Source organism: Octodon degus, unplaced genomic scaffold (genome assembly GCF_000260255.1).
Source record: "Octodon degus isolate 3935 unplaced genomic scaffold, OctDeg1.0 scaffold00004, whole genome shotgun sequence".
Classification (NCBI taxonomy): Eukaryota; Metazoa; Chordata; class Mammalia; order Rodentia; family Octodontidae; genus Octodon; species Octodon degus.
In genome coordinates this window covers 31,742,950-31,769,218 of record NW_004524580.1, presented here as the reverse complement: position 1 = coordinate 31,769,218, position 26,269 = coordinate 31,742,950, and the positions used below count along the sequence as shown (strand labels likewise).

At 53.9% G+C, this 26,269-nt stretch overlaps 1 protein-coding gene across 4 annotated transcripts in view; it reads left to right on the top strand.

Annotated features, from left to right (window-relative positions):
- Positions 1-26,269, top strand: part of Nt5dc3 (5'-nucleotidase domain containing 3) — a 42,519-nt gene that overhangs the window by 6,947 nt on the left and 9,303 nt on the right. For 3 of the 4 annotated variants that reach the window (XM_004623920.2, XM_023716934.1, XM_023716937.1), the window contains exons 2-10: positions 11,998-12,182; positions 16,901-16,975; positions 17,578-17,633; positions 20,862-20,952; positions 21,522-21,659; positions 23,262-23,322; positions 23,631-23,733; positions 23,869-23,970; positions 25,369-25,450. In XM_004623920.2, coding sequence (XP_004623977.1) covers positions 12,015-12,182; positions 16,901-16,975; positions 17,578-17,633; positions 20,862-20,952; positions 21,522-21,659; positions 23,262-23,322; positions 23,631-23,733; positions 23,869-23,970; positions 25,369-25,450 — 876 coding nt within the window. In that variant the 5' untranslated portion in view covers positions 11,998-12,014. Of the gene's footprint in view, positions 1-3,044; positions 3,119-11,997; positions 12,183-16,900; positions 16,976-17,577; positions 17,634-20,861; positions 20,953-21,521; positions 21,660-23,261; positions 23,323-23,630; positions 23,734-23,868; positions 23,971-25,368; positions 25,451-26,269 lie in introns of all 4 variants that reach the window. The other variant, XM_023716943.1, reaches the window with a different exon arrangement.

The following is a 26,269-nucleotide window of genomic DNA, read 5'->3' as shown; positions in this document are numbered from 1 at the left end:
TTTTTTTGTTTTGTTTCCTTTTTTGAGACAAGGGTCTCGCTGCACATCACAAACTGGCCTGGATTGCAGCTGTTCTCCTGCCTCAGCCTCCCAAATACTGGGATGACGGGTGTGCACCGCTGAGACCAGATAGAATTCAGTTCTTACAAATTCATCAAAATGATTTTAGCTAGGAGAACTGATGATGATGAAGAAAGAATTAATGTCTTGGAAGGTAAATGAGAGAACATAACACAGCCAAGGAGATGGATGAGATGAAAGTGGTGGTGTGAGGCGTGCAGACGTGCGTGTATCTGGCGTCAGCCGAGAGGAGCAGGCCGTGGGGGAGGGGCATCGGAGGAAGCCCTCACTGCTGAGGTTTAAGGCCTACTGAAAGACAGACTGCGGATCTTAGGAAGCACAGCGAATCCTGAACAGATTACGGATAAGCAGTACACAGAAGAGACACTGAGGATTGAACTCAGGCCCTGGTGCCTGCCAGGGAAGCGTTTATTCTCCTGAGCTCTCTCCCGGCCCCTTCAGAAGAGACACTGAGAAGCTCCTGAAATCAGCCCCAAAGAGCGCGAGAGGCGTCCCAGTTGAGTGCGGGTGCTGGAGCGAGGGTATCTGGGTTCCCGTAATGCGTGGAAGCTGTGCAACCTTGGCCGCATGGCTGCTCTGTGCCCCATTTCCCCCATGGAAAGTGGGGGTGACAGGGATTTGGGGGGTAGCTCTGTGTGAGAGCCCTAGCCTGTCGTGCTCAACGTCTTAGGTTTGATTCCCAGCATTGCAAAACAAAGCAAAAAAGGAATTTGAATACTTAGGGGATTGTTAGGCTTCGATGAATTAAGCCATCGAGGATTCTTGAAACAGTGCCTGGCACGTAGTAAAGCCCACGTCCCTGGCCATTACTGTTATTACTGCTATTCCCGGGGAAAGGGAATACTACTAGCTGTTGAAAGGTGACTGCGTGTAGGTTCACAGGACAGGCCCGGCCCGGTGTGTTTCTGTGTAAGTCTTCCTAGAACACAGCCACCTATTTGTCCCCATTTGAGGAGTCCCTTTGCGTGATGACAGCAGAACTGAGCTGTGGTGGGGACTGCGTGTGACCTCCAAAATGTAAAGTATTTACTAACTGGGCCTTTTTATAAGATTTACGTTGATTCCTGGACTAGAGCCACATGTGTCTGCTGCTGTCGATGACTGAGACTAGAAGGGTGTTGGGAGCCCAGCCCAGGCGTGCACATCTGTAATGCCAGCACTCAGGAGGCTGATGCCGGAGGATCGGCGTGAGGTTGGGGCCAGCCTGGGCTACATAGCGAGACCCTGTCTCAAAAAAACCAAAAAAACAAAAAACAAACAAACAAAAAAACCTGAAGAAGAAGAAAAAAATGATATAAAGTAAACACAGTGGCGTGCTGTGCTGGCCCCACCCGTGGGGTGCACTGAGACTGAGATTGAGACTGGGCATGGTGACATGTGCCTGCAATCCCAGCTCTTGAGAAGCTGAAAACAGGAGAATCACTAGGAGTCCGATCTACGTAGTGAGACCCTGAACACTGTGTAGAACACCCTGTCCTAAATTTTTTTTTTTTTTTAAGAAGAACACAAAAGAACAAGTTGCAAATAGAGGGATTTATAGAGGGTGTAAGTACATGAAAATACTTGATTCCTCACAGGGATATATGTATGGAGTGCAGTAAAATTCAAAGATAAACCCCAAAATGTAAGGCTGGCCAGATAGCTCAGCGGACTAAAACGCTTGTTTAGGCAAGCTTAGGCAAGTGCAGGGACCATGGTTCGACCTGACATCATGTGCTGTGCCAGCAGGCTGAGCTGGCCACAAAAACAAAAACAAACAAAAGAATCAGAATGGGCCGGGGAGATAGCGCAGTAGAATAAGCCCTTGCCTGGCCAGCGCAGGGTCCTGAGTTCAACCTCGGCACGGAAAGGAAAAAAAAAAAAAAAAAGAACCAGAATGAGGGGAAGGGTTGAGGGTGAAGTGGAGAATCCCACCCCCTCGGGCAGGCAGTGGGGATGTGGCATTCTTTGTCATCTTTGTTCCTCTCTTGACGCCTGACAGACAGCACGATGGCTTCTTTTCAGGGGCCCTGTGCTCAGGGTCATGACGTTGATGGCCCTGTGGCCCCAGGAAAAAGCAGTGGCAAAGGCTTTGAGACAGAAATGTGCTGCGTGATCATTCTGACGCTTTCGGGTCAGAAGGAAATGCTGACGACAAGGAGAGAGAGTCTTAGATTGCGGGAGTGGCGCGGCCCCGGGAGGGCGTGGGGCCAGCTCTGTGCTCGGGGATGCCGTCCCTTTACCCCAGCCCTGGTCCGCAGCCATCTGACATTACCTGAGCTTGTCATTTGGTCACAAGGCTGCCAGCTTTACACGGCTGACTGGGTGACAGTGACAGTCTCATGCCGTCCCTGCACTGGCCCCTTAGACACGAAGTACCTCGTCACCGGGGCTTCCTTTTGGCCTTGTGGCATTCATGCTTTGTCAGTGTCCCTTGGTCAGCCTGTGTGTCCTGCGGCTTCAGGGTGGAGGGGAGCGTCTGGCTGCGGCATGGTGGTGACCCCGTCTGTCCCGGCTCCTCAGGTCAGCGCTGGGCAAATTCTGCTGGTGTTTGTGGTCAGCTGAGTCCTGGAGCTGTCCTTCCTACAGCAACACAGTGTGTTTCAGAAACACACACACACACACACACACACACACACACACACACACTTCAAGGACTTCTTTGTATTTTCCCAAACGTTTCAAGCGTGGACCTAGCCAGTTGAAGATGGAGACCATTTCCTTTAGGGGCCTGCTGTACCTTAGCAGGGGCTTCCAGAAAATGTGCACTTTATGTTTTTAAAGTAAAACACTGTATGTTATAGTTATGGTGGGGCAGGGCAGGGCAGGCTGGGATTTGAAGGAAAATTTCTTCTTCAGGGAGTTGCTGCTGAGCTTTGATAGCTGCTGTCTCTTCAGGGTCTGAGGAGCTGTGTCAGGCTAACCAGAGCTGATTAGGTGTTGACAGTTGATTGCAATCAAGGACATTTTTAATTTTTATGTAGAGATGGAACTCTCCAAGGAGCCCGGAATATTTCTTTTGCTGTTTTGAGCAGGAGAATTGATGTGGGAAACGCTGGTAATGTAAGCATGTCAAAATGTACCCGTGGAGGACCCTTTCACTTGAGAAAGTTTTGTTCATTTTAGCAAATGTTTTTGAGTAGCAACCATGTGTGGGGGGCTTGGCTGAAATGCTGAATGCTGCCCTTGGGGGTGCCGCAGTTTTCAAACATTTTGCCCTTGATGCTTTTTATATGCTTGAGAAAAAAGGTCCTGGAATTTTTTAAAAATAAAGATTATATTGGTGACTATATTAGAAGTTAAAGCTGAGTTACTTAAAAATATGTACTTACTGATTTGTTTGAATAACTAACTATACGTGCTTTACTTGTTAACACAAGTGGATTGCTTTTTACGAAGAATGACCATTTTCTGAATCAAAGGTGCGCAGGAGAAGGTCCTGCTTTCTTTCATGTCTCTGCCGGGTGCCGGGCTGGGTGCACCCAGGTGGAGCCTGCGTTTGGTCTGTTGCAGCCCTGGACGTTGTGTCACTTCTAGAAATCTCCACTGAACCCTGACAGGGGAAGAAGCCAACAATTGATTACGTTTTTGTCACGTTTATCACCCCAGCTGGGCGTGGTGGCACACATCTGTAATCCCAGAGCTCAGGGGGCTGAGGCAGGAGGATCAATGCCAGTTAGAGGCCAGCCTGGACTACAGCGTGAGACCCTGTTTCAAAAGCAAAAGCAAAAGCAAACAAAAAATCCTGTCACTCCTCTAGCACCTCACCATGATCTCAGCTCTTGGAGATGATCGGAGTGGCGAGAAGAGTGACGAAAAGGATGGATGAACTGGGCCCGGGTCTCAGAAGTCTTGTCTACCTGAGCCTTGAACTGAGCACGCACAGCGTATTTATTGAGAAGCTTAGAAAGTGCCAGTCACTGACAAAGGGCCGTGTCCGCGAAGCCCTCCAGATCACGAGATCCTGATCAGTCACATACTGCCGCTGTCCTAAAACTTGACGGTGCACAAGATTTCCCCTCTGGTCTCTTAAGACAGTTCTGAGAAACCAAATGGGAGCATTCTGTCCCAACGGCGTGCCGCCAGGTGAACGTCCTCTTTTTTGTTTTCCCTGGACTTCGTCCCCAGAGATCTATCATGAATCCTGCAGCACTCAGCGATTTAACACATTTGCCTTTTTGCAGTTTCGCTGCTGTTGCGTCGTTGCTGGTGTTGTTTCTGGCTGTTTCTGTTTGCAGAGCTCTGATGGCGTCTTATGACTCTGGCGCGGGGTCCACTGCCTGCCTTTGTGAGTCCAGCGGGCTCTGGGGAATCCAGCCGCTCTTTTGGTCAGCCGACGGCAGGCTTTCTACTTTAGTTCCCTGGGCCGTCAGGTCGCCCAGGCACTGGGCCAGGGTGTGGGGATTGCAGGGCTCTCTCCCGCACCCGAGGACTGTGATGGTTCTGACCACAGAGGTCTGCTGGAAGAGAGGGAGGTGTTTCCCGGATTATGCCGAAAGTACCGGTTGGGGAAAATGCTGGTTGGATGGATGAACATAAAGAAGGGATTGGGATTTATGCAGCACCGACCCAACCCGCACTGTGTGTTCAGTAGCGTGCGGCTGTGAGGCTGTCCCTCCTTGGCCTCACCCGCTCTTGGGCTGGCGCCACTGCCCCTGGGAGCTCCTGTGGCCTCCGCTCAGCTACCAGTGACAGGTGACAAGGCCCAGTGTACGGCTCGGGGAAGGCGTAACGTTTCTTCTTTTCCTGCTTCCTTTGGGATGAAACGTTCTGACAGTTTGCCTAGTATTTTTTTTTTTTTTTTAATATGTATCCGTGTTCTTTTTCTAAGAAATGTTTCCCTTGGGGCAAATGTACTTTTTCTGGGAGCTGTTAAGTTTGTTTTTCATAAAGCACCTTAAGATTGGGTTGTCATTGCGCCACTATTATAGTTAATTTTACCTCACGTGGAACTGTCTAGCGTTTTATTTTTGGAGCTTTAGGAAGCCTAATGGGCTTGTACGGAGGTAGGAATTACAGGGATCACTTTTCAGGGAATAAGGCCTAATTTTAACTCTGGGTGGGAGTTAGTATAAATGTCATGTGCATTGCTAATTTTTCAGATGAGTAATTCTCTTTGTGATGATTTCTTTTCCCCGGAGATCGCGCAGCATGTATTTTTTTTTTAAATTTTATTTATTTATTTATTTATTTATTTATTTATGTATGTGTGTGTGTGTGTGTGTGTGTGTGTAGCCAGCTCAGCCCATCAGGGGGCGGGGCTGGCTGGCATGTGGTGCTGGGGGACCGAACCATGGTCCCCGTGCTTTGCCAAGCTTGTTCTAAGTAGGTGCTTTAGACCACTGAGCCATCTCACCAGCCCCGCGCAGCATGTATTACCGAGCGAAGGTGCCTTGTATAAGGGAGGCGATAAAACTGACTTGCCAGCTGTCCCCACAACAGTGCGGCCCTCAGGGAGGTACCCGGCCCCAGAGGGGGAGCCTCTTCTGCGCAGCCCCTGCCGTGATGTTCCTCACGACAGAGCTGTCGGTCACAGCTCCTGTGTCACCCTGTGACCCCTAGTGGGTCTAGTAAGTGCTTCGGAGAAAACTTCTGGGAGTTTAATGGGTGGGGGAGCAGTGCGCAGGGTGCCCCGCACGGTACGGTCCTGTGACTCTGTGAGCTGGGTCAGGGCCTCGCGGAGTCTGCGATAGAGCTGGAGGACAGAGCAGGTGGACACTAGGAGTGTTTAGTGAGAAGAAAGAAAGAGCCCCAGAGACCCGGCCGGGGTGGGTAGCCATGGGGACTTTTTGTCTAGTGGTTTTATATGAAAAAATGACCAGGGCTCAGACGACTCAGAGTTGAGTGAAGGGCAGTCTAGAAGACTAAAGCAAGCACCGTTAAGCTAGCAGTGAGCCTCAGGGCTCACGGACCCCGGCTGTGCCTGCACGGCCTCTCGGCCACTTTTTTCTTTTTATCTTGGTGGCTGTCCACAAGAATAGAGGGGTGAGGTGGGGGAGGCCTGCCCCTTAGCTCAGTTCTTTAAGTGGCTGCTTCAACCAAGCAGTCAGGCTCAGGTTGCTGTGGTTCGATCCCCACGACTCAAGCCAGCCAAACCTGCCCTGAAGGAATTGGGAGCAAAAAAAAAAGGAGATGGCTCAGTAGAATAAATGCTTCCCTGGCAAGCTCAAGGGCCTGAGTTCAATTCCCGGTTCTGCCAAAAAAAAAAAAAAAAATTAAAAAATAGAGGGAGCCGGAAGACACGTTTCAAGTTGGGGAGGACTTGTATATCCTGGACGGCTTGTCCTGCGGGTCCCATTAGCTCCTGACCCCAGGCTGCTGCCTACTTGACTGAGGTCTAGCCTTCACGACACCTTGGGCCCAGGGTCTGGCTGGCTAACTGTCACCCTCTGTCCGACTCGTCCCCCTCTAGTGACCCCGTTTATTTTAATGTGAGATGGTGCAAGTGAACCTGACCACAGGTCAGCAGTCGTAGGGGCTCCCAGGGCTGCAGGGAGGAGGCTGGGATCAAGGGGAGGGGGCCCCAGGGTCTTCTTGTCTGTGTGGGGCTGTGACTTCCCAGTACACGTGTGCATGCATCTGTGTATGTCTTTTTGTGTGTGCATGTGCAGGTGTGTATGTGCGTGTGCAGATATGCGTGTGTGTGCAGGTGTGCGTGTGTGCAGGTGTGTGCGTGTGTGTAGGTGCATGCATGTGTGCGTGTGTGCAGGTGCATGTGCATACCAGACTTCCTCAGACTGAGCTTTAAGTGCAAGTTATCACGCATCCTTTATCCCTCGATGTAGCTGTAAAATAAAAACACAGAAGCAAAGGGAAGGGCTCTGGTTCAGCTTATCTGGAGCCCCAGACCCTGAGAAGGTGCGGAGGGGAATCAGGTCCATCCCAGACCAGAGCTGCGGCTGCAGGAATCCGGGGTTGGGCTGCTTAAAGGCGGAGCTCTTGTCTCTCCTAAGGCCTGGATGTGCTGGCCAGGCAGGAGACCTCGTCGCAGCTTCCCTTCATCGTGAGGAGAGCATTTTTCAGTGCTAGGGATGGGATGAAGGCCTTATGTGTTTGATCTAATTAGGGAAAAACAAATGCAGTCACCTCTCAGTGATTTGGCTTTAAAGTCTGGGAAATTCTCTAGGGAAGAGTTAAATTAAAAAAAAAATATTTTTTTGAGACAGGGCCTTGCTGCATGTGTAGTTCAGGCTGGCCTAGAACTCTTAGAGGGCTTCCTGCCTCAGCCTCTTGTGTGCTGCGGTTACAGGAACGCGCTGCTGCGCCTGGCTTCTCTAGGAAGCCTGCTCAAGGCATCCAGAGTCCTTCCTTTTCCTCCTTTTGTTTCTTCTTCAGGGCCTTCTGGTCTATATATTCCTTTTTTTGTATATGAAGGACAGCAGCTTAGAATCTAGAACAAATCTCAAGTACAAAAAGCGTAGCCAAGGGACTTATATATAGTCCCACCAGTCAGAGTTCAGTCATGACACGGGGTACTGGGACATCTCTGTTGGGACTCGGCTGTGGTTTTTGTTGCTGAGAAGGCTTCAGACCCAGTTCAGCTTTTGTCTTTGGTCATGATCTTGCTGATGTGCTGTGGTCCTGGGTCCAGAGGTCTGCGATAAATGTGCTTCTCTCTCGATTTTCAAATGCTTTCTTAATGTCCTGCAGCACATTGCTCGTGCCATTGTGGTCCACCTCTCTTATTCCCTTAGCATAGATTCCTAGAAAGAGAAGTACTGGGTCAAAGAGGATGAATATTTAAAAAGCCTCTTGGGCCTGCTGCCAAGACTTCTGGAAAGCCCACGCTGCCTCGGCTGCCAGCGGCGTGCCTGCTCTGCGCCGCCCAGGGCCCCTTAGCAGAGAGCGAGGGCCCCAAATGACGCACATGGGCACCCGGACAGCAGAAGCTCACTGTGGTCTTTTATTTCTTCACCAAATAACACGGTTTCATTGTAAAAGAACCTGTAAAGGAAAGAATGGCAGCAGCTGGTTGGTTTTGTTCTGGGTTTTCTTTTTGGAGACAGGGTCTCCCCATTTAGCCTGGAGGTCACGGTCACTGTGGGAACTCGATGTCCCCAGGTGGTTCCCAGCCTGGCTGGAGACTGACTTGGTTGGAACCCTGGGCTCAGCTTGGCCAGTGGGAAGAGGGTGACACTGATCGCTGGAAGGGTCACATGCCTGCCCTAAGCAAGTTAGCTTGGCACAGCCAGGCCTAATCATGGGCTGTCCCCTTAGAGGCAGGAGGGACTCATGGGGACCACTCAGGCTGAGTGCTGGAGGGAAGAGTTCCCAAAGAAGCCGAGGTTCGTGGTGAGGTCATGCCGGTGGTGCTGCAGTGAATCTCAGTGGCAGCCTCAGCCAAGGCCATGGCTGCATGGTGGCTTGTTCTTCAGCTTGTGGTGCTCTGTGTCATGTGACAATGCCTGCATTGGAAGTGATGTGTGTCACCTGTTCCTTCTACCCGTGATGTGTTGGCCAGGGCTGAGCAGCACCTGGGATGGGACAGCAGAGAGAGGGACAGCAAGGTGGTGACTTCCCCAAGTGTCCCTTACACCTTCTTGCCCTATGGGGCTGCTTCTCGGCCTCCTGCTGAGAGGAAGCAGAGCCCTCCAGGCTGTGCTGGGGCCTCCTTTCCAGGGCTTCTGGGAGCCTTCCCTCCACAGGACTCAGGCCCTGGGGCGCTACGGTGCTGACCCTACCCAGCTGTGTGAGGCAGTGCTGGCTTGCCAGGAAAGCAGCTGTACTGGGGGACTGTCACTCAGTGTTTCTGAACCAGAAGGGGACGAGGACGCTGGTGGGAACTGCTCCTGGGAACCTCGGTCTGCACGCGCCGTCCAGGCCCTGTGCCGCAGCTTGGAGCTCTGACTTCCTCTGTGGGGCTGAGGCGAGGACCAGCACTGGGAGGTGATCCAGGAAGCCAGCCAAAAATAGTACTAAGGTGTGACTCAGCGCTGCGCGCCTGGGTGTGTGTCCAGAAGGGCTGGGAGCAGGGACCCAAACACAGTGGCCACAGCGAGAGCACCAGCCGCACTGGGGCCGGACGGGTGGAGAGCGTGGTGTGGGGTCGTGTTCAGCCTCCCAAAGGCGAGAGATGCAGCCCTGCTTCACCGTGGGTGCCAGGACATCATGTGAAGGCTACACGTCCTGTGACCCCACTTCTGGGAGGTCGGGGCAAGGTCGGATTCCAGAGATGAGTGGAATGGTGGCAGTGGGCGGAGGGAGGATTGTTGGTGGGAGCAGAGGGTCAGTTTTGCGGAGTTCTGAGGTGGGTTTCCATGGTGGTAGCGCAAACAAATGCGTGTACTCAGTGTTGCTGAATGCTAAAAATACCCCAGTTGGTGAATTTCTGTTACACATTGAACAAATCCCTAGCCACGTATGGTGGGACACACGTATAACCGGAATGTGAGAGGGAGGCTGAGGCAGGAGGATCACAGAGGCCTAGGCTAGCCTGGGCTGCCTGAGACCCTGTCTCAAATAAACAAACAAACGAACACTGAAGTCTCCAAAAGCTCGACCATGCTGGTGAGCCTACACATTGCTCTATGGTGGGATGTTAAGCAGTTTCTCTGTGCTTTGGAACGGAGCTGCGATTGCCCTGACCCGCCCAGGCGGCTCCTGGAGCTGTGTTTGTGCACCTGGCCCTGCGCTCCCTCGCTCCCACCATACAGTTTACTGCTGTCATCCTGAGTGCAACAGGAACTGGCATTCTAGCCTGGAAGCCGCTCTTGCGTCTGCTCCAGGAAAGCCCAGGCAGACTGGCAGGACTGCTCCCGCCTTCTTCCAGTCTGAGATTTGGACCGATCGATGGCTTCTCCCCCGGAGCGTTGGGCTCACTTTCCTGGCATGCAATCAATCCTGCTGGCCCCAGCTTCTTTTGGGTCATGGCTGCAGGGGCTGTGATCCCTGATGCTGTCGCCTGTGCTTCAAGAAACCTCCAAACACCCAGGTGCCGGCCTTCGTGTGGCGGATGTTGCCCGGGCCTTGGGCCTTGTGTCAGCAGGGTTTTCCTGCATGGCCTCTTGAGATTGAAGGGCAGGAGCAGACTTTCTTGCCAGCACCGCTTCTAAGTATAAACTTCCAGGAGAGCAGCTGATGGGGCTTCCCTTGCAAAGGCTGCCCCGAAAGTGGGGCTTTGGGTCATCTACAAGTGACGCCACACCACTGACATCATAGGGACGGCGCTCGAGGTCACATTCAGAAAGCAACCTCCGCTGCAGTGATCCGACTCTTCTAACCCTGAGCAAGGATGCACCCTTCGGGGGACACCCCCATGGGTCACCTCTTCTGACCAGGCTCCAGTCCTGAGAGCACATTGAGCTGTGAGTCCTGCAGTGGTTTATGTCCCTGATGGGTACAGGACTTCCACCGTCTGGTGGTCTTTGAAAAGACCTCCTGTCCCTCAACACAGGAGACCTCGGGGACGTTTTATACGTAAACTCTAACATCTCTTAGTTTTCTCATTGCTGAGACAAAATACTCAGCACCCACAGTGAAAGGGGGGAAGGCTGATGTGGCTCAGTTTGTAGAGGTTTTTGTCTGCCAACAGCTGGATTTGAGGCAGGGGGGCGTGGAGATGGGCACCACACGGAGAAGCAGTCCAGGGCGGCAGAAGGCAGCAGGGCAGCAAGGAAGGGCCTCAGCACCGCCTTTCTGCCCTTTCGCACAGGCTGCTGCGCGCGGGTGGTGCTCACACCCTTATTCCTGGCGCCCCGTGCCTAGCACTGCGCCGTGCACCAACCCCAGCACCACACACTGTAGATCTAGTCACCTCTGGAAAAGCCCCACTCATGACCACATGAGACTTTGTGGGACCCCCAGATACTGCCTAACGACCACTACACGGAATTGTGAGTACTAGGTCAAGCGTTCATTCTCGGGAAGCCTGTGGTGGTGTGAGCATAGGGTTGTGCTTGGCTGTTCAGTATAGAGGGCGCGATGCTGGCCTGTGTGTAGTGTGAGGCTCAGTACGTGAACTACATAAAAATATTAGTAGCAAATACAAAATTGGTCATTTTTTCCCCCTCTGGGTGGTGACATTTAAATTTCATGATTTTATCTAAAATCTGTAACTGGTGTGCATTTTCAGTTAGCACATGTTTTGCAGTACAAAATGATTACATTCCCTGTAAGCAACTGGTACAGGAGGAGAACACATCTTCATTCTTTTCCTTGTTACCCTTCCTCCCCCCGCTGGGACTCCTGACCCCGTTTTGTACACGTCCACAGTACCCAGGGGTCATCACACTCCTCAAGAGGAGTGGGTACTGTCACCCGACACATTTGAATTCCTTTTTTTAAAAAATGAAACTCCCCTCCACCTCCTTCCTCTCCCCCATCTCTTGGTCGCCTTTACCCAGAAGATCTAGCTCAGCCTGTGTTTTATTTATTTATTTATTCATTTATTTGCAGTACCGAGGATTGAACTCAGGACCTTGCGCTTGCCAGGCAAGCGCTTATTCTACTGAGCCATCTCCCTGGCCCAGCCTGTGTGTTTTAAATGAAGCCAGTCGTTTGTGCTGTTGATGCAAATACACCTCCAATGAGAGTTACATTCAGATACATGTAGGTGGGACATAATTCACCACTTCCAGACTCCTGGTCAGTGGTTGTCAGGGTGGTCACAGGAGGCCTTCAGCCACCAGCACTGCCACATTCATTTTTAAAGTGTTTTCCTCATCTCCCAAAGAAGTTCCACACTCACTGGCCATGCCCGTTCATCCTGCCCGGTCCCGCAGTCCTGTGTGCCCACCCTGTACGTTACATCCTGGCCCTGTGGTCTGTCTTCTGGGACACAGCAGGTGAGCATAGCCGTGTGGCTTGTGGCCCTGCAGAAGCGGGCTCTGCAGCGAGCACACTTTAAGCGCTGAAGTGCGTGGCTCTTGGACTCAATTGAGAAATCACACTGACCTGTGTGTGTAATGTGGCGTCCCGCCATCCTCCCTTTGCTCCTAGAATTGGTTCCTTCACTCATGAGCAACCTGCTGAATCCAGATGCCATTTTCTCCAACAATGAAATGAGCCTGTCGGACATCGAGATCTACGGCTTCGATTACGACTACACCCTGGTGTTCTATTCAAAGCACCTCCACACGCTCATCTTCAATGCGGCTCGGGACCTTCTCATCAATGAGCACCGGGTAAGGTCACCAGTCTTGGGGGCCTGGCCAAGATCCCCACCTGCCTGTATGAAGGGTTTTGTGCAGGATGAAATAAAAGACAGAACAAACTTAGTAATGCATAGAAGGGGGCAGGGAGGTCAGCACCTCAGGGTGGGCAGAGACAGAGGCTCTGGGTGCAGCCAGTGCTTACTGGATGTCCACAGTGTTGGGGGGATCAGAGGACACAGAGGGTGGTCTTAAGCTAATGAGGATCTTGCGCTGGAACATCTTTAGGCTTGGGAGAGGGCAGCCCAACCCTCAGGGGATGATGGGAAGGCTCTTGTGGTGATGCCAATCATCCCCAGCCTCTGTTCATCCCTGAGGGGAGACAGTGAACCAGCCCTTGTGAATTTGTGTCCCCAGCACGCCTTCACGGGGCCCTGCCCTCTCCGTGGGTATTAAAGAACAGGCAGGCAGGTCCCTCCTGGCCGCGCCACTGCCTGCCTTCTGGAAGCTGTTTAGTAAGTTGATGCTGAGCAGGTGCGCGGGCCTTGTTTCTCTGCAGATTTCTGGGTGACGCTGCTCTGGAAGACAGCTGTGTTTAGAGAGGTCTTTGTCCTTTGTGTCTATATTTTTATGTTTATTTACCTCTTGTGCAAAATAACACCTGAAGGAGGACCCGGTGTCTTGGCTGAGTGCATCTGTTCTCCCTTGTTTGGGTAGGACAGCACCCGGTCCTTGCACAGCCCCATGACCTGCCGCCTCGCAACTTCTGGTTACGAGGACCCCCTCAGACGCTATGATGCTTTTCCTGCAGGCCTGGCTGGATCGCTTGCTTCTATAGAGTATTTGAATGGCTTCTGACACAGAGCATTTTTGAGGTTGTAATGGGGAAAAGAAAGCCAGCCCTGAGCTCCCCACACATGCTCCTGCAGTGGCTCAAGGTGCTGCCACTGGCCAGTGTCCAGGGCCAGCTCCTGTGAGCGCTCCACCCCTGCCCAGGAAGTGGGGTGGCCACAGGCCAGGGCGCCTTGTGCAGCTTGCCTCTCTTCTGTCCCTCCTTCCCTGTGTTCCCTGGAGCCTTCCTGCCATGCCTCCAGGAGCAAGGCTGGCGCAGAAGCACGGAGGCTGAGGATGGATGGATCCCAGTGTTGCCATGGAGACCTGGCTGGCCTGAGGGTGTGGCCAGCCGGCTGGGCCCGTGCAGTGCCGAGCCAGGGAAGGGGCCAGCAGGACAGATGACCAGTGTGGGGGTGTGGCTGGGGACCCAGACCTGCATGTGCCCACGTTCCCCCAGACTTCTCTTTGTCCAGACTGCTGTGTGTTCCAGGTCATTCTCATGCGGTCGTCCTCTACTGTAGGGGCTCTGGCTGGTGTGGGGACTACAAGCAGAAGCTCTGAAGTGAAGACGCTACAGGGTGTAGCTGAGGCTTGAGGGTGGGGCGTCACCTCCCTGGTTCTGGACACTGTGCTTTTACTAACGCAGCCAGTTTCCTGCAGCTCTAGAGCCTGGCCGTTTGAGCCAGGATGTTCCCTGATCCCTTTGCCATGACGCCCAGGCTGAGCCTGAGCATGTGTCCGTCCTGCTTCAGCCTTCCACGTGGTGGGATTAGGGTGGGCACGCTGCACGCAGCCCTGACCCTGTGCTTTCTTTTATCACTTGGTTTAAGCATCTCATGTTTTCTAGACCTGAAATGTCAAGAGGCATTTGGCAAAGATAGCCTTTCCTTTTGCTGCCCTGGAAGAGTAATGTGGCTGCCCTGCCTCTCTTCAGCCACCCTACACCGGGGCTGTGGCATCTCACCTCAGGCCAGCTGCAGCTTCCTCTCTCCCTCCCTCCCTCCCTCCCTTCTTTTCTTTCTTATTTTTTGAGAGAGGGTCTCACTATGTAGCCCGGGGCTGGCCTTGAACTTGCAGGGATCCTCCTGCCTCAGCCTCCTGAGTGCTGGGATTGCAGGTGTGCACCACCACACCCAGCAGGCATCAGCATTTTCTGGACGTCGATGTGATCCTGAGGTACAGGGCGCTGTCCCGACAGTGCTGCTGTCGATTGCTCAGGGCAGGGATGATGATGGCCTCGAGCCGACTCCGGGCACGTCTTTCTCGCTGACTTCTCTCTTCACCCTGACCAAATCACCCAGTTTCTGTGGAACTCAGCGCCCCCCCTCCCCAGTGTAAAGTGGGCCTAGTGAGTGCTTTCTGCAGGGGCACCTAGAACATGCGCAGTGGCTGTCACCCGTTGTGATTTTTATTGTTTCTAACTTCATGACAGCCCTCACCCCTCTGCTTTACATCTGCAGAAACTGAGCCTTGGAGCCTTAAGCTGCTGCTCGCTGCGGGCCAGCAGGCGACCGCTTTGCTCCCCATCTGCCTGTTTCCATGGTGCTGAGCACACCTTTCTTCCCTGTGGGTTGTTGTTCAGATGAAAATTAAAAATTCATGAAAATGAAACATTTATGAACATAAAACATTTACGAAATTGGGAGGGGGCCGAGAGAAAGCTGGCGCAATAGACGGCGAGTCACGGGGTGGACCCCTTGGGCAGAGGAGCACCCAGGTCCTCTTGCACGATGCCTGCGTGGCCTGTCCAAGTGTCACAGTCTTAATTATGGCAGCTGACCGATGGAGTGGTTGTGAGGACGCCGATCTTTCTCCTGCTCTCATGAGGCACAGTAATTCTTCCAAGAAGCGCGGGGCGGGCTCTGTTCTCCCTGCCAAGACCAGCAGCTCTCTGTGCCTGTGGGGATATAGGGACATTTGTTTTTGAGACACAGTCATGGAACAGGAAGCCTGCAATTTAGAGTCTTTCCAAAAATTAAATGTAAGAAGTTCCAGCTCCTTCATAATTAATTTTTAAAAAATCAGAACAAATTTTGATAAAAATGGAAAATTTAAAGAACCAGGTAGTCCTGCATAATGACAGCTGGCATTTTCCTTCACACGTCCGCCAGCGACCTGGGAAGAGCCATTTGTGGAAGGGCTGTGGGCTTCCTCCTCAGAGTTCACACACAGGCAGCATCACATCGGCGGGCGCTGGTGGTCACCCGCTTGTCACCCCCGAAGGGGACCGTCCTGTCACGCCCCTTGGCCCAGGTCCCGTACCCACGCTGTCGGCAGGTCTGTGAGCCTGTTCTCTCTTGGTAAAACATGTGCAGTTTTGGGTTGTTAGCGGCTGAGGCTGGGCGAGGTGGCACACACCTGTCATCCCAGCACTTGGGAGGCTGAGGCAGAATTGTCATGAGCTGAAGATCAGCCTGCGCTGCACCGAAAACCAGAAGTGGCAAGATGGCAGGAGCTCCTGTTCCCGTCCCTGCATGATGAAAGCCTCGGGATCACTGTGTGCTTTGTCTGTTCTGTGCCTTCTATGACGTCCGTCTGACCCTGTTCAGGACACCGAGCTAGTTTCCGTCTCCATAGGCTCCTATGGCTTTGGCAGTGTGACTTCCTCCTAGTTTGGTGGCTTTGACAGTTGTGAGGAGTGTTAGTCAGAGTGTGTAGGATGCTCCTCTCTTGGGATTTTTTTTTGGTTTGGCCTCGAATTTTTGGTGATCTTCTTGCCTCAGCCTCCCAGTGCTGGGATCCCAGGTGTATGCCACTGTGCCCAGGCTCAGAGTTGATTATGTGATGGTGCTGGGGCTGGGCCTTGCGTGACCAGGCCTGGTTCAGTACCAGGCCACTCCTGCATGGTTTTGTGACTCCAGACGGGGTGCCAGCTCTGCTCCTCAGATTATTCAGCAGTGAAACAGGCCTTGGTGGTTGTCTACTGGCGTCGCAGGGTAAGCAGTCACGAGTAGGCCTGGCCTGGTGAGGCCCGCAGCCACCCTGGGAGAGGGCCAGTGCTTCTGATCCTCCAGGGTAGAGGTCTCGAGGCTACCACTGGTGGCAGAGCCGTGTCGCTGTAAGGGGCCTGCGTGGGCTGTGTCACGTGTGTCCATGGAAATGCGGCTCCGCCCATGGCGCTCAGCCTGGAGATGCCCACAGGCAGGAATGGCCACTTGGCTAGAAGGGGTTCATTGAGGAACCCAGCGGAACCTTTGAGTCAGAGCTTCCTGCAACCAGGCTTGAAGGCCTGCTATGTGCCTTCAGCCTGGTGCAGTGGGGAAAAGTCACCTGCCTGTGGCCTGGCCACGAGGAGATGTGGCCTGGCATGGCATGGCGTGGCATGGTATGGCAAGCAGCCTTCTAGGTTTGGATGAGCTGGGTCACTGCTTGCACGGTTTCTATCCCATGCCAGTTCAGGTCAGGAGCAGAGTGGCAGGGGGCTGAGGCTGACTCTGTCCCCTGGCCTCAGGGTGGCTCGGGCTGGGTCCTTGGTGCCGTGATGTCCCCTTGGGCAGGAGTGGTTTGACAGCTCGGAGGCTTGGGGTGCCTCCTGGGCCAGCGGGTGTGGGGGCTGCAGTGTGAGCGCTGGGCTGGCGGTTGTGGGGCAGGTTGTGCTTGGGATAGTGGGTGGGGGCAGTCTGGCTGCTGCCCATTGCAAACAAGAGGCAGCGATGGGTCGGGGCAGAAGTGGGTGGGCTTAGCGGTCTGAGAGACCTGGGCAGAGGGAAGGGAATGCGAGGTTAGGAGGAGAGGAGCCAGGAAGGATAGATCCAGGGGTGCTGGGCAGCAAGGGGGTGCTGGGGCCAGGAGATGGTGACTCGGCGGCGCCGAGGGACAGTGTGCTCTGTCCCGCGCTGCCTCCCCCAGTCACCTGGACAAGGCCAGGGCTGGACCCTGGGGGTGCTGCCAGCTGAAGTGCGTCTTCCTCTTCGCAGTACCCCGCAGAAATCAGGAAGTGTGAGTACGACCCCAGCTTCGCCATCCGCGGGCTGCACTACGATGTCCACCGGGTAGGCTCCCTGCTTGAAAGAAAGCGCTCTCTGCTGAGGGGGAATCTTGGGTTTAAATTGTGTCCTTTGGGGCTGCAGAGCCACCTCGTTCCAGGGGATTTGCGGAAGGAAGCCTTCTGGAGGGGACTGAGTGTGGGAAGGCAAAAGTGTGTGTCCCTCTTGGGCAGGAGTTTTGCTGTCATTTTCTTGTGGCTGGAGGAGGAGCCAGTTGCCATGTCTGGTTTTCTTTTGCTGACCAGCCATTTCGTCATAAAGCACTTCTGGCTGGGGTGGTGGTGTACACCTGTGATCCCAGCTCTGGGAGGCTGAGGCAGGAGGAGCGCACATTCAAACTCCGCCTGGGCAATTAGCCATTTAATGAGGCTCTGTCTCAAAAAATAAAAAATGGGCCAGAGATGCAGCTTTGTGGGAGGCCCTGAGTTTAATCCCCGGGGATATAGAAAACAAAGAAATAAAAATCACTCTATATAAGGAGGAGGGCCGTGGGAAGTGGTGGTTCTGCTGCAGGCAGCCCAGCAGGCTTTGTCACCAAGCGGACTGTGCCTCGTCCCACGTGCAGGTTGGCCCGCTGCTGACCTACGCCTGTGTCTGTTTGTTTAAAGGCAGTGTTGATGAAGATCGATGCCTTTCACTACATCCAGCTGGGCACCGTTTACAGGTAAGAGAGTCGGGCGAAGCTGCTGCCCACAGCGGCCTGTGGCTCTGCTGTGCTGGAGGAGGCGGACGGGGCCTCCTGCCCTGTCCCTGGCGAGAGTTTGGCTGCAGGGTCTGCTCAGGTGCCACAATGCAATCAGGGGAGCAGCTGGGGTGTGGCAGATGGCGGAGGTCCTGCCCTCAGAACTCCTGGGGAGCCCTCCCCTGACCTCACCCCACCCCCAGCCCTGGGCATGGAGTTTATGGATGTATTTCTCTTAGATAGAAATGTTTATAACTTTTTTTTGTGGCCAGCTCAGCCGACCCTGGGGGCAGGGCTGGTGTAGCATGTGGTTCCGGGGATGGAATGCTGAGCTGTCTTGCCAGCCCCTGTAACTTACTTTCTTTCTTTCTTTCTTTCTTTCTTTCTTTCTTTCTTTCTTTCTTTCTTTCTTTCTTTCTTTCTTTCTTTCTTTTTTTTGCAGTACTAGGGATTGAACTCAGGACCCTGCACTTGCCAGGCAAGCGCTTATTCTACTGAGCTAACTCCCCAGGCCCCCCCCCCCCCGAACTTTTTAAATTGAAGCTTTGGCCTCTTAAATGCTGTCATTTGGGTGAGAGATTTGTGTCCAGTTCCTTCCTAGACCCTAAGGAAGGTGCCCCTGTCCTCACCTAGGCTCTTCTCTCTGAGACTTCCATTAATTGTCTTTGAAGTAGAGAAATAGGTCACGAAAGGAAGCTAGGAACAGCAGTGCCACAGGGGACAGGGGTAGACCTGTGTGCTCCCTTCTGCCCGCTTCAAATGCTTCGGAGGTTTTGTCTCCTGGTCTCCTTCCCGGCTCCCCTTCTTTCTCCCCTTCCCTCTCCCCTGTCCCCGTTTCTTTCTCTCTCCACCATCCACACACATAATGTATAAATAGACATATGCTGGCTCTTCTGCCTCCTGCTGTCTGTCAGATGTAGGCCCTGCTGTGGCAGAGGAGGACGAGGCTCCCTGGCACACTGTCCCTCTCCCGGTCACTGTGAATCCTCCCAGAGCCTCAGTGTCCCCGCTGTGGGCCACCTCCGTCAGCATGGCCCTTTCCCATTAGTAGGCCCCTTTGGCCTGGTCTCTAAAGCTAGCAAGTGCACCGGGAGTGTTTCTTCCTGGTGCGATGTCTGGCTTTCCTTCCACATACTAATCTTGTCTTTTATTTGCTCAGTTCTCTGCATGGGTGTCTTAGTCACTTTCCGTTGCTGGGACACAGTGCCCGACACCCACAGCTTAAGGAAGGAAGGGTTTGTTTTGGCTCCATGTATGGTCCATAGTCCACGGGCCCCAGGCAGGGTCAAGAAGCTGAGGAGAGGGACAGAGGGAAGGAGGAGGTGGACCCCCAGCCTGCACCTGCTGATGCCTCCTGAGCAAGTGTCACCTCCCAGGTCATGCTTGGCTGTGAGCTCGCTGGGACCCGACCCAAGCCCCATGGCTTGGTCACCTCCCAAAGACCCCAGTTCTGAAGCCCTGAGGCTTGCGGGATGGGGGTAGGGGGTGAGTGTGTGGTTGTAAACTCTAGCAGTGGCTTTCCCTATTTTTCCCCCAATGTCCGCTACCTTTGTCAAGTATGTATGTGGTTTTCAATAATAATAATAATAATAATAATAATAATAATAATAATAAGTGCTTTTTGAGCTAGGGTCTTGCAGTGTAGCCCAGGCTGTCCTCAGACACATGGTGGTCCTCCTTCCTCAGCCTTCCAGGTGCTGCGATGACAGGCATTTGTACCATGTCCAGCACTTCAAATGTTTTTGATGATCTCTTATTTTTCCCTGTTTAAATTGCTTGTTCCCTCCGCACTACACCCTCAGCCCGTTATAATTTATTTCAAATTTTGAGACAGGGTTTCATTAGGTCTCTAGTTCGGGTTAGGTTGGAACTTGTAGTCTTCCTGCCTCAGCCTCTGCTTGCTGGGTGACAGCCCCGTTGGATCGGTGTCAGGCAGCTGTGCACAGCTGGGGGAGGCGGGTGGCTCTCGCTGCAGCCCGTGGCTGTGTCTGTCCCTGTTTTCAATCCTGGGAGCCCTGTGAGAAGCTGTGATTGGTGGCATTGTGGGCACGCGGCACAGGCCAGCTGCCCCTGGCAGCCCCTCTCTTCCCCCTGAGTCAGGACACCTAGGCCCAGCGGGCCCCTGTGATTGATCCAGGAAAAGCCCCTGGCCATGTGGGGAGTGGGGATTGGAGCCACAGAAAGGTGGGGCAGCCCTGCACTCCCCCCATCCCTGGAGGCAATGAGGCCGGTGCTGGTCGAGGTTGCTGCAGTCCCACAGGACCCGACTGTCCCTGTGCCCCCCCCCCAGCCCTGGGTAGCTGCCTCTGGGGATGGCTGATGGCGTCTTTGGCTCTGATGCTTAGTGGCTTGGGCCCTAGGGTTCAGCCTGCATCTGTGGTGGCTCAGCAGCTGGGCCTGAGTGGACACAAACGCCCCTGGCAGTTGTGTCCTGTGTGTGTTTGTCTGTAGTCCAGGCTACCTTGAACCTGTGTGTAGCCCAGCTTGGCCTAGAACTTGCAGTGACCCTCCTGCCTGAGCCTCCCAACTCCTGGGATTACAGGTGTGCACCCAGGGCCGGCCGCCAGTGGCATTTCTTAAACATAATCTCAGAACACAGGCTGTGTTGAGTTGCGCGCCGAATGGTCAGTCTGTGTCAGTGATAAAATCTGTGCCGGTTCCTTGACATCCCTGCTGAAGCACAGCGTGCACTTCCGGCTGTGGCATCCTTGTCACCGTTCATTTCTGGAGTGCAGAGGAGCTGGATTCCTAGGCAAGCTCTGAGGCGGCAGGTGGCCAGGGCTGGTTCGTCCTGGCACCGAGGAAGCTGGGCACAGTGTCACCGTGCTCCCTGCCCCGATACCTGCCCTTTCCCCCAGTGCCCATCCACAGCAGCTTCTCTACCCTCAGGTGTGAATGATGTTGACAAAGAAGGCTGCCCAGTGCTCTAGGGGCATCTGGGAGCCTGGTGCTGCAGGAAGCCTGGTTCTGTGCCTGTGTGGCCCGGCCGGAGATGGGTAGAGCAGTGTGGTATTGCCTGCTGGGAGGGCTGGGGAGCAGGCCCTGCCTGTGCGTACCAGGTGGGGGCCACAGTGTCCATTACGGACCCTGCTGGTGTCCCCACCGGGGCAACGTGTCACCCGGTGCCTTTGGCATCTGTGGGGAGACTCCGCCTCTCAGCGGCCATTCCAGGTGGCCTGAGTCCTTGATGGCGCTGTCTGCTTTTCCCAGAGGCCTCAGTGTGGTCCCCGACGAGGAGGTCATCGAGATGTACGAAGGGTCGCACGTGCCCTTGGAGCAGATGAGCGACTTCTACGGGAAGGTAACGGCACTGCGTCCCCGGGAGCATGGCCACTGAGGGACAGCGCACCTGGTGGCTGGGTGGCATCTGAGACCACGCCAGGGACTGGTGTGGGGAGGCTTCCTGGGCTGGGTCCCCGGTTCCTTTCTCATTGCTCTTCCCTCCCATCCCCACCTTTGCTGTTTATCACTGCCTGTGAGGTGGGTCCCCACTTGCTGGCATGACCGCTAGGGGCCATCGGTGTGAGACTGGGCACCCGGAGAGAAGGGACAGGGCCACTCTCACCCCATCTCCCCTGGATGAGATGCCTGCTGTGCTGTGAAGGGTGAGAAACAAGGAGAACACTTTACATCTCTGTTATTATGATCTCCTAGCTAGGCATAGTGGTGTAATCCCAGCACGCCTGTAATCCCAGCACCCTGGAGGCTGAGGCGGGTGGATCCCAAGTTGTAGCTCAGCCTGGGCAGCCCGGCTCCTTATCGAGAGGCCCCATTTCTGTATGAGAATCTCTTTTTCTTGTCGACCACCTGGGCCTGTTCTGGCTTCCCTGCTTGCGGGGCCCTGGGTCCAACCCTCCTCCCTGTCCACAGAGTTCCCATGGCCACACCATGAAGCAGTTCATGGACATCTTCTCCCTCCCGGAGATGACGCTGCTGTCCTGCGTGAACGAGCACTTCCTGAAGAACAACATCGACTACGAGCCCGTGCACCTGTACAAGGATGTCAAGGTGAGGCTGGGGACCCTGCGGCTGGACCTCCCCAGTGACTGGGGGTGGGGCTACTAGTGTGTTTCTGAGCTCGGTGGTGGTGCATGCCTGGCATCCCAGTACTCAGGAGGCTGAGGCAGGAGGATCGCCTGGAGCAGAATGCCTGCCTGGGCCACACCGTGAGTTTGAGGCCAGCCTGCACTACACAGGGTGACCCTGCCCCCAAAACCCAAACAAACCAAAAAATCATGTGAAAGTCGCATGGGGGAAGGGTGTGGCTGGAATGCATGTGCAGAGCCCCTTTTGTATGTTCTGACTTACATTCCTGACCATGTATGTGTACATGTGTTTTTCACTTTCATTAGATTGTGGGAACTTTTTCAGTATCTAAAAATGCTTTGATGTTATTTACTTGATGTATATTTGTATGTATTTGTAGTATATAAAATACTTTGGGTGTGTATTTATATGTAATGTTTGTTGACTCAAATATGTATAATTTAAAAAGATACAAATTAAAAATATGCTTTTGTTCTGTTTATGAGTAAAGTTTTGACTCTTCCAAATCCTGGAATTTAGGGAGATGAAAGATAAATTGTAGATTTTCCATATCAGCCTAGTATTATTTGAGCTAAGTGTAAATATTCATTTAGTTACTTTGTTTTTCTGAGGCAGGGCCTCACAGTATAGCCCGGGCTGCCCATCGTCCTCCTGCCTCAGCCTCCCGAGCGCTGCGATTATGGGTGGCACCGCTCGGCTCACCTTGAGTGTTCAGTTTCTGCCCTGCTCTTTGCTCAAGGGCACTTCATCTTTAGGAGTCATGCTAGGAGCCCTCTGCATTCGTGAGGAGGCGTTCATTGTGAGCTCAGTGCCGAGTGCGTGGTGTGCATTGGCTCAGCAGATCCTGGGGTGGGGCATGACGAGGCACAGAGAGGTTGTGTAACCTGCCCCGGCTCACACAGCTCCAGGCAGCAGAGCCTGCTGTGTGAGGCTTGTTACAGGCTTGTGTAACTGAGGCCTGCTTCCTCCAGCTGCCTAGGCATCGGTGATTTTGCCAGCAGCCAAGGTCCCTGCTGTGTGTTCATACTGCTCCGGAGCAGGCTCTGAGTTGGCACTGGTTCAGGGGGCTGCCACCCCTGAGCCTGCCCAGCCGGACCATCACCTCTTCCCCTGCCCCCTGTGCTGCCATATGTCAGTCAGGTCAGCTCTGTCTGAGGATCAGCTCTGTGATAGGCTCCAGCTGCTGGTGGCACCTAAGGGTGGGTCCAGCCTTTGGTCTGTGTCCGGGTTGCTCAGTCGGGTTGGAGCCAAGGGAGGGCAGGGAGGTGCCTAAGCCGGGCTCTTCCGGCAGGTGGCTGAGGTCTGCTGTCAGGACTGCCCTGTGGAATGTGATTCAGAATGTGATTCACGCCCCTGGGCAACTTCTTCCAAGTGAGCCTCCCCCAGATGGCACTGCAGCTGCCCCTGTCCCCTGGAGCCCTATGCTGTCCCTAAGGCGCTGTGTGTGCAGGCAAGCAGGGTTTAGACTTCTTAAATGCGTGGCTTGTTAGCTTACAGGGGCAGATGTTAGGGCCTATGCCGGCCCACGTCTGCACTCACTGATGCCCTGTGTGTCTTCCACAGGACTCCATCCGTGATGTCCACATCAAAGGGATTATGTACAGAGCCATCGAGGCGGACATTGGTAGGTCCTGGACAGGTCCGTTGCTCATGCCACTGTGGGCAGGACTTGGCGTCCCCAGCTTGCAGGCGTCTCTTTTGAGTGTCCTGCACAGCCCTGACCCTGGCTTTGTGCGGGTCTCCTGCCCTGTGGTTGGCTGCAGCCACGTAGTCTCTCGGCTTAGTTCCAGGAGTGGGGTCTCCGCTTGCTGTCCTGGTCCTGTGCTCCGGAACCAAGTGCCCTAAGACTTCACCCCCCACTGCGCCCCAGCTAGTAAGCGCTCGCAGGCCACCGCCTTCCCGCCCCACCTGGGAGTCTCTCTCTGCCCTCAGAGAAGTACGTCTGCTATGCGGAGCAGACCCGCGCGGTGCTGGCCAAGCTGGCGGATCACGGCAAGAAGATGTTTCTCATCACCAACAGCCCCAGCAGCTTCGTGTGAGTGGCCCGTGTTCCCGCCGCTGCAGCCTCGCTTCCTCATGCCGTTTCCTGTAGACGAGGGAAGCTGGGAAGAAGCATTGGCAGAAGTGGTTCCTCCCTCTAACTTGGGGCCGCGCGGGCCTGTTGTTCCAGGGACAAGGGAATGAGGTACATCGTGGGGAAGGACTGGAGGGACCTGTTTGACGTGGTCATCGTGCAGGCGGAGAAGCCCAACTTCTTCAACGACAGGCGCCGGTGAGAGTCCGCCCTCCCCGGGCACTGAGCGAGGGCAGCGTGTGGGGAAAGCTGGTTGGACTCTGCTCTGGATTTGTCGCCCTGCTAACAAGCCACTGCGGGGTGGAGGAGTTGGCAGAGGGAGACGGTTCTCCGTCCCCCTGGCTGTAGCAGACCCCGTGAGAACGCAGCAGGCCAAAACACAAGAGTGAGGAGCCCTTAGGAAGTCAGGGGTTCGGCTGCAGACTCATGGGGAAGCCTGAGGAGAGCTAGGCCACAGGTAACAAGAACCGCCACCCGGCCGTGGGGGTGGCGAGTGCGAGGAGTGTGTCTGCGTGTTGGTGGGAGTGTGAGCTGGACCCCCACAGTGGAAATCATGTGGCGCGTCCTCCAGACATGGGAAGTAGGACTTGCGTCTGGCCCAGCTGATCCCCTTCTGGGTGTCCTCCGTGGGACTTAGAAGGTCGTTGCATTGCAGCGACCCAGGCGTAGCCCTGCTTGCAGCGGCGCAGTGGACAGTAGCTAACTCTGGAAGCAGACTGTCCTCCCACCAACGATGGATGGGTGAAAAGTGGGCCTTACGCGCAGTGGGCACTCCGGTGCCACAGAGAGGGCTGAGTGAGTTGTTTGTAGGAAAATGGGTGCACCTTGGAGGCCTTGGTGTTAGGTGAAAGGAATCTGGCCCACGCGCGTCAGTGTCACGAGCTTCCTCTTACGCAAGAAACCCAATGTGTGAATAACCCTGAAGCCAATACAAGGTAGATAACAGGAAGCCCCCATCTGTGGGCTTGAGAATTCCTGCCTGAGGGCCCCAGAATAGCGCCTCTTTAACAGCGGCCAGCTTGGGAACACTTACCCATGTTTCTCTTGCTGCAAGTTGGTGGCCAGGCAGCCTTCTCCTTGGCTGAAATTCTGGGGTCCTGGTGACCCCCAGACCATGTGTGGAGATGAAAGGTACAGGGCAGGGTTGAGAGCCTCAAGGACTGTTGCCTTGCCCCTCGGACTTCTGTGGGTGCCCCATGGCTGCTGTGCCCGTGGCGGGGCCTGAACCTGGGGCCTGCACACTGATGCACCCCTTACCTTGCTGTTGATGTGGACAGCTACAATAATACCCGCACTGTATTTAGTGAGAAGTCAGACTCAACCCTGAGCCAGGGGCTGGGCAGGCCGGCCAGTGCAGCACATCTGGACCAATACCCGGGGGACGAACGGGGACAGTGAGACCCCAAGACACCCGAGGGGAGAGGATTATATGTACGTGTTTATACAAGGCTTTGAAACTTGCATGGCCAGCACATGCTGCCCTTGAATAGGGCAGGTAGTGGGATTCAGGGGTTTGCAGTTGGTGGAGGAGCTGCTTGCTGTTGCCCGGCCTGGGCCTTTGCCCCGTGTTGTAATGTTTCCCGTTTCTGTCACCAGACCTTTCCGAAAGGTGAATGAGAAAGGCGTCTTGCTCTGGGATAAAATCCACAAGTTGCAGAAGGGCCAGATTTACAAGCAGGTACCTCCCTTCCTCCCTCCCCTTGCTCTTCCTCCCCTGCCGATCCCTCCTGTCCTCTCTTGTCCCTTTTCCTGCAGCTGGTGGTCTGCATCACAGCCAAGGCCGGGCCGAGGCTTCCTGGGCGCAGGCCCCCAGCGAGGTCCCTTGAAGCCCCTGCTTGTAATGGAGGCTTCCACCAGCATCTTTCTAATTTGCGAGTGCCCGAATTAACTCAAAACTGAATAGTTTTCTAAAACTGAAATTAAGATATGAATTTTTATGGAATGTCAAATTTAAGATGCTGATAGGTAACTAGAAATTTCTAGGACACATTCACCAGTGTCGTATATACCCTGATCAATAATTATCCCCCCATGAGAGATGTTTTTTGTACAGCTTTAACAAGCTTTGTCGTATAAGGTTCTGAAGTGTTTGAAAGAGAATTGCTGAGCATTATTGTGTGTTTTTGTAATATTTATTTTCCTTATTCTTTTTTTCCTTTTTTTATTAGTGATGTGTTCTAGGTGGTTTATAGCAACCTATTGGATTTGTCAGAAAGTATATTTTCCAGGCTTTGAAAAATTAGATTTGATACACCATTTTACTTACAGAAAATCAACCTGAGAAAATTAAGATACACTTAATAAAACTTCCGTACGAGAGTATTTATTACAGAGTAACTTAAAAGTACGTCTCAGTGTCACTGGTCAACATGGAGACACTGAGGGAAATAATCCTGCTGCTTTTTGGCTTCTCTGGGGATAAGGAATTGATATTTGACAGCATAGAGAGTTTGGCAGGGAGGGCCGGCCAGATAGTTCAGCAGACTGACACGCCTGC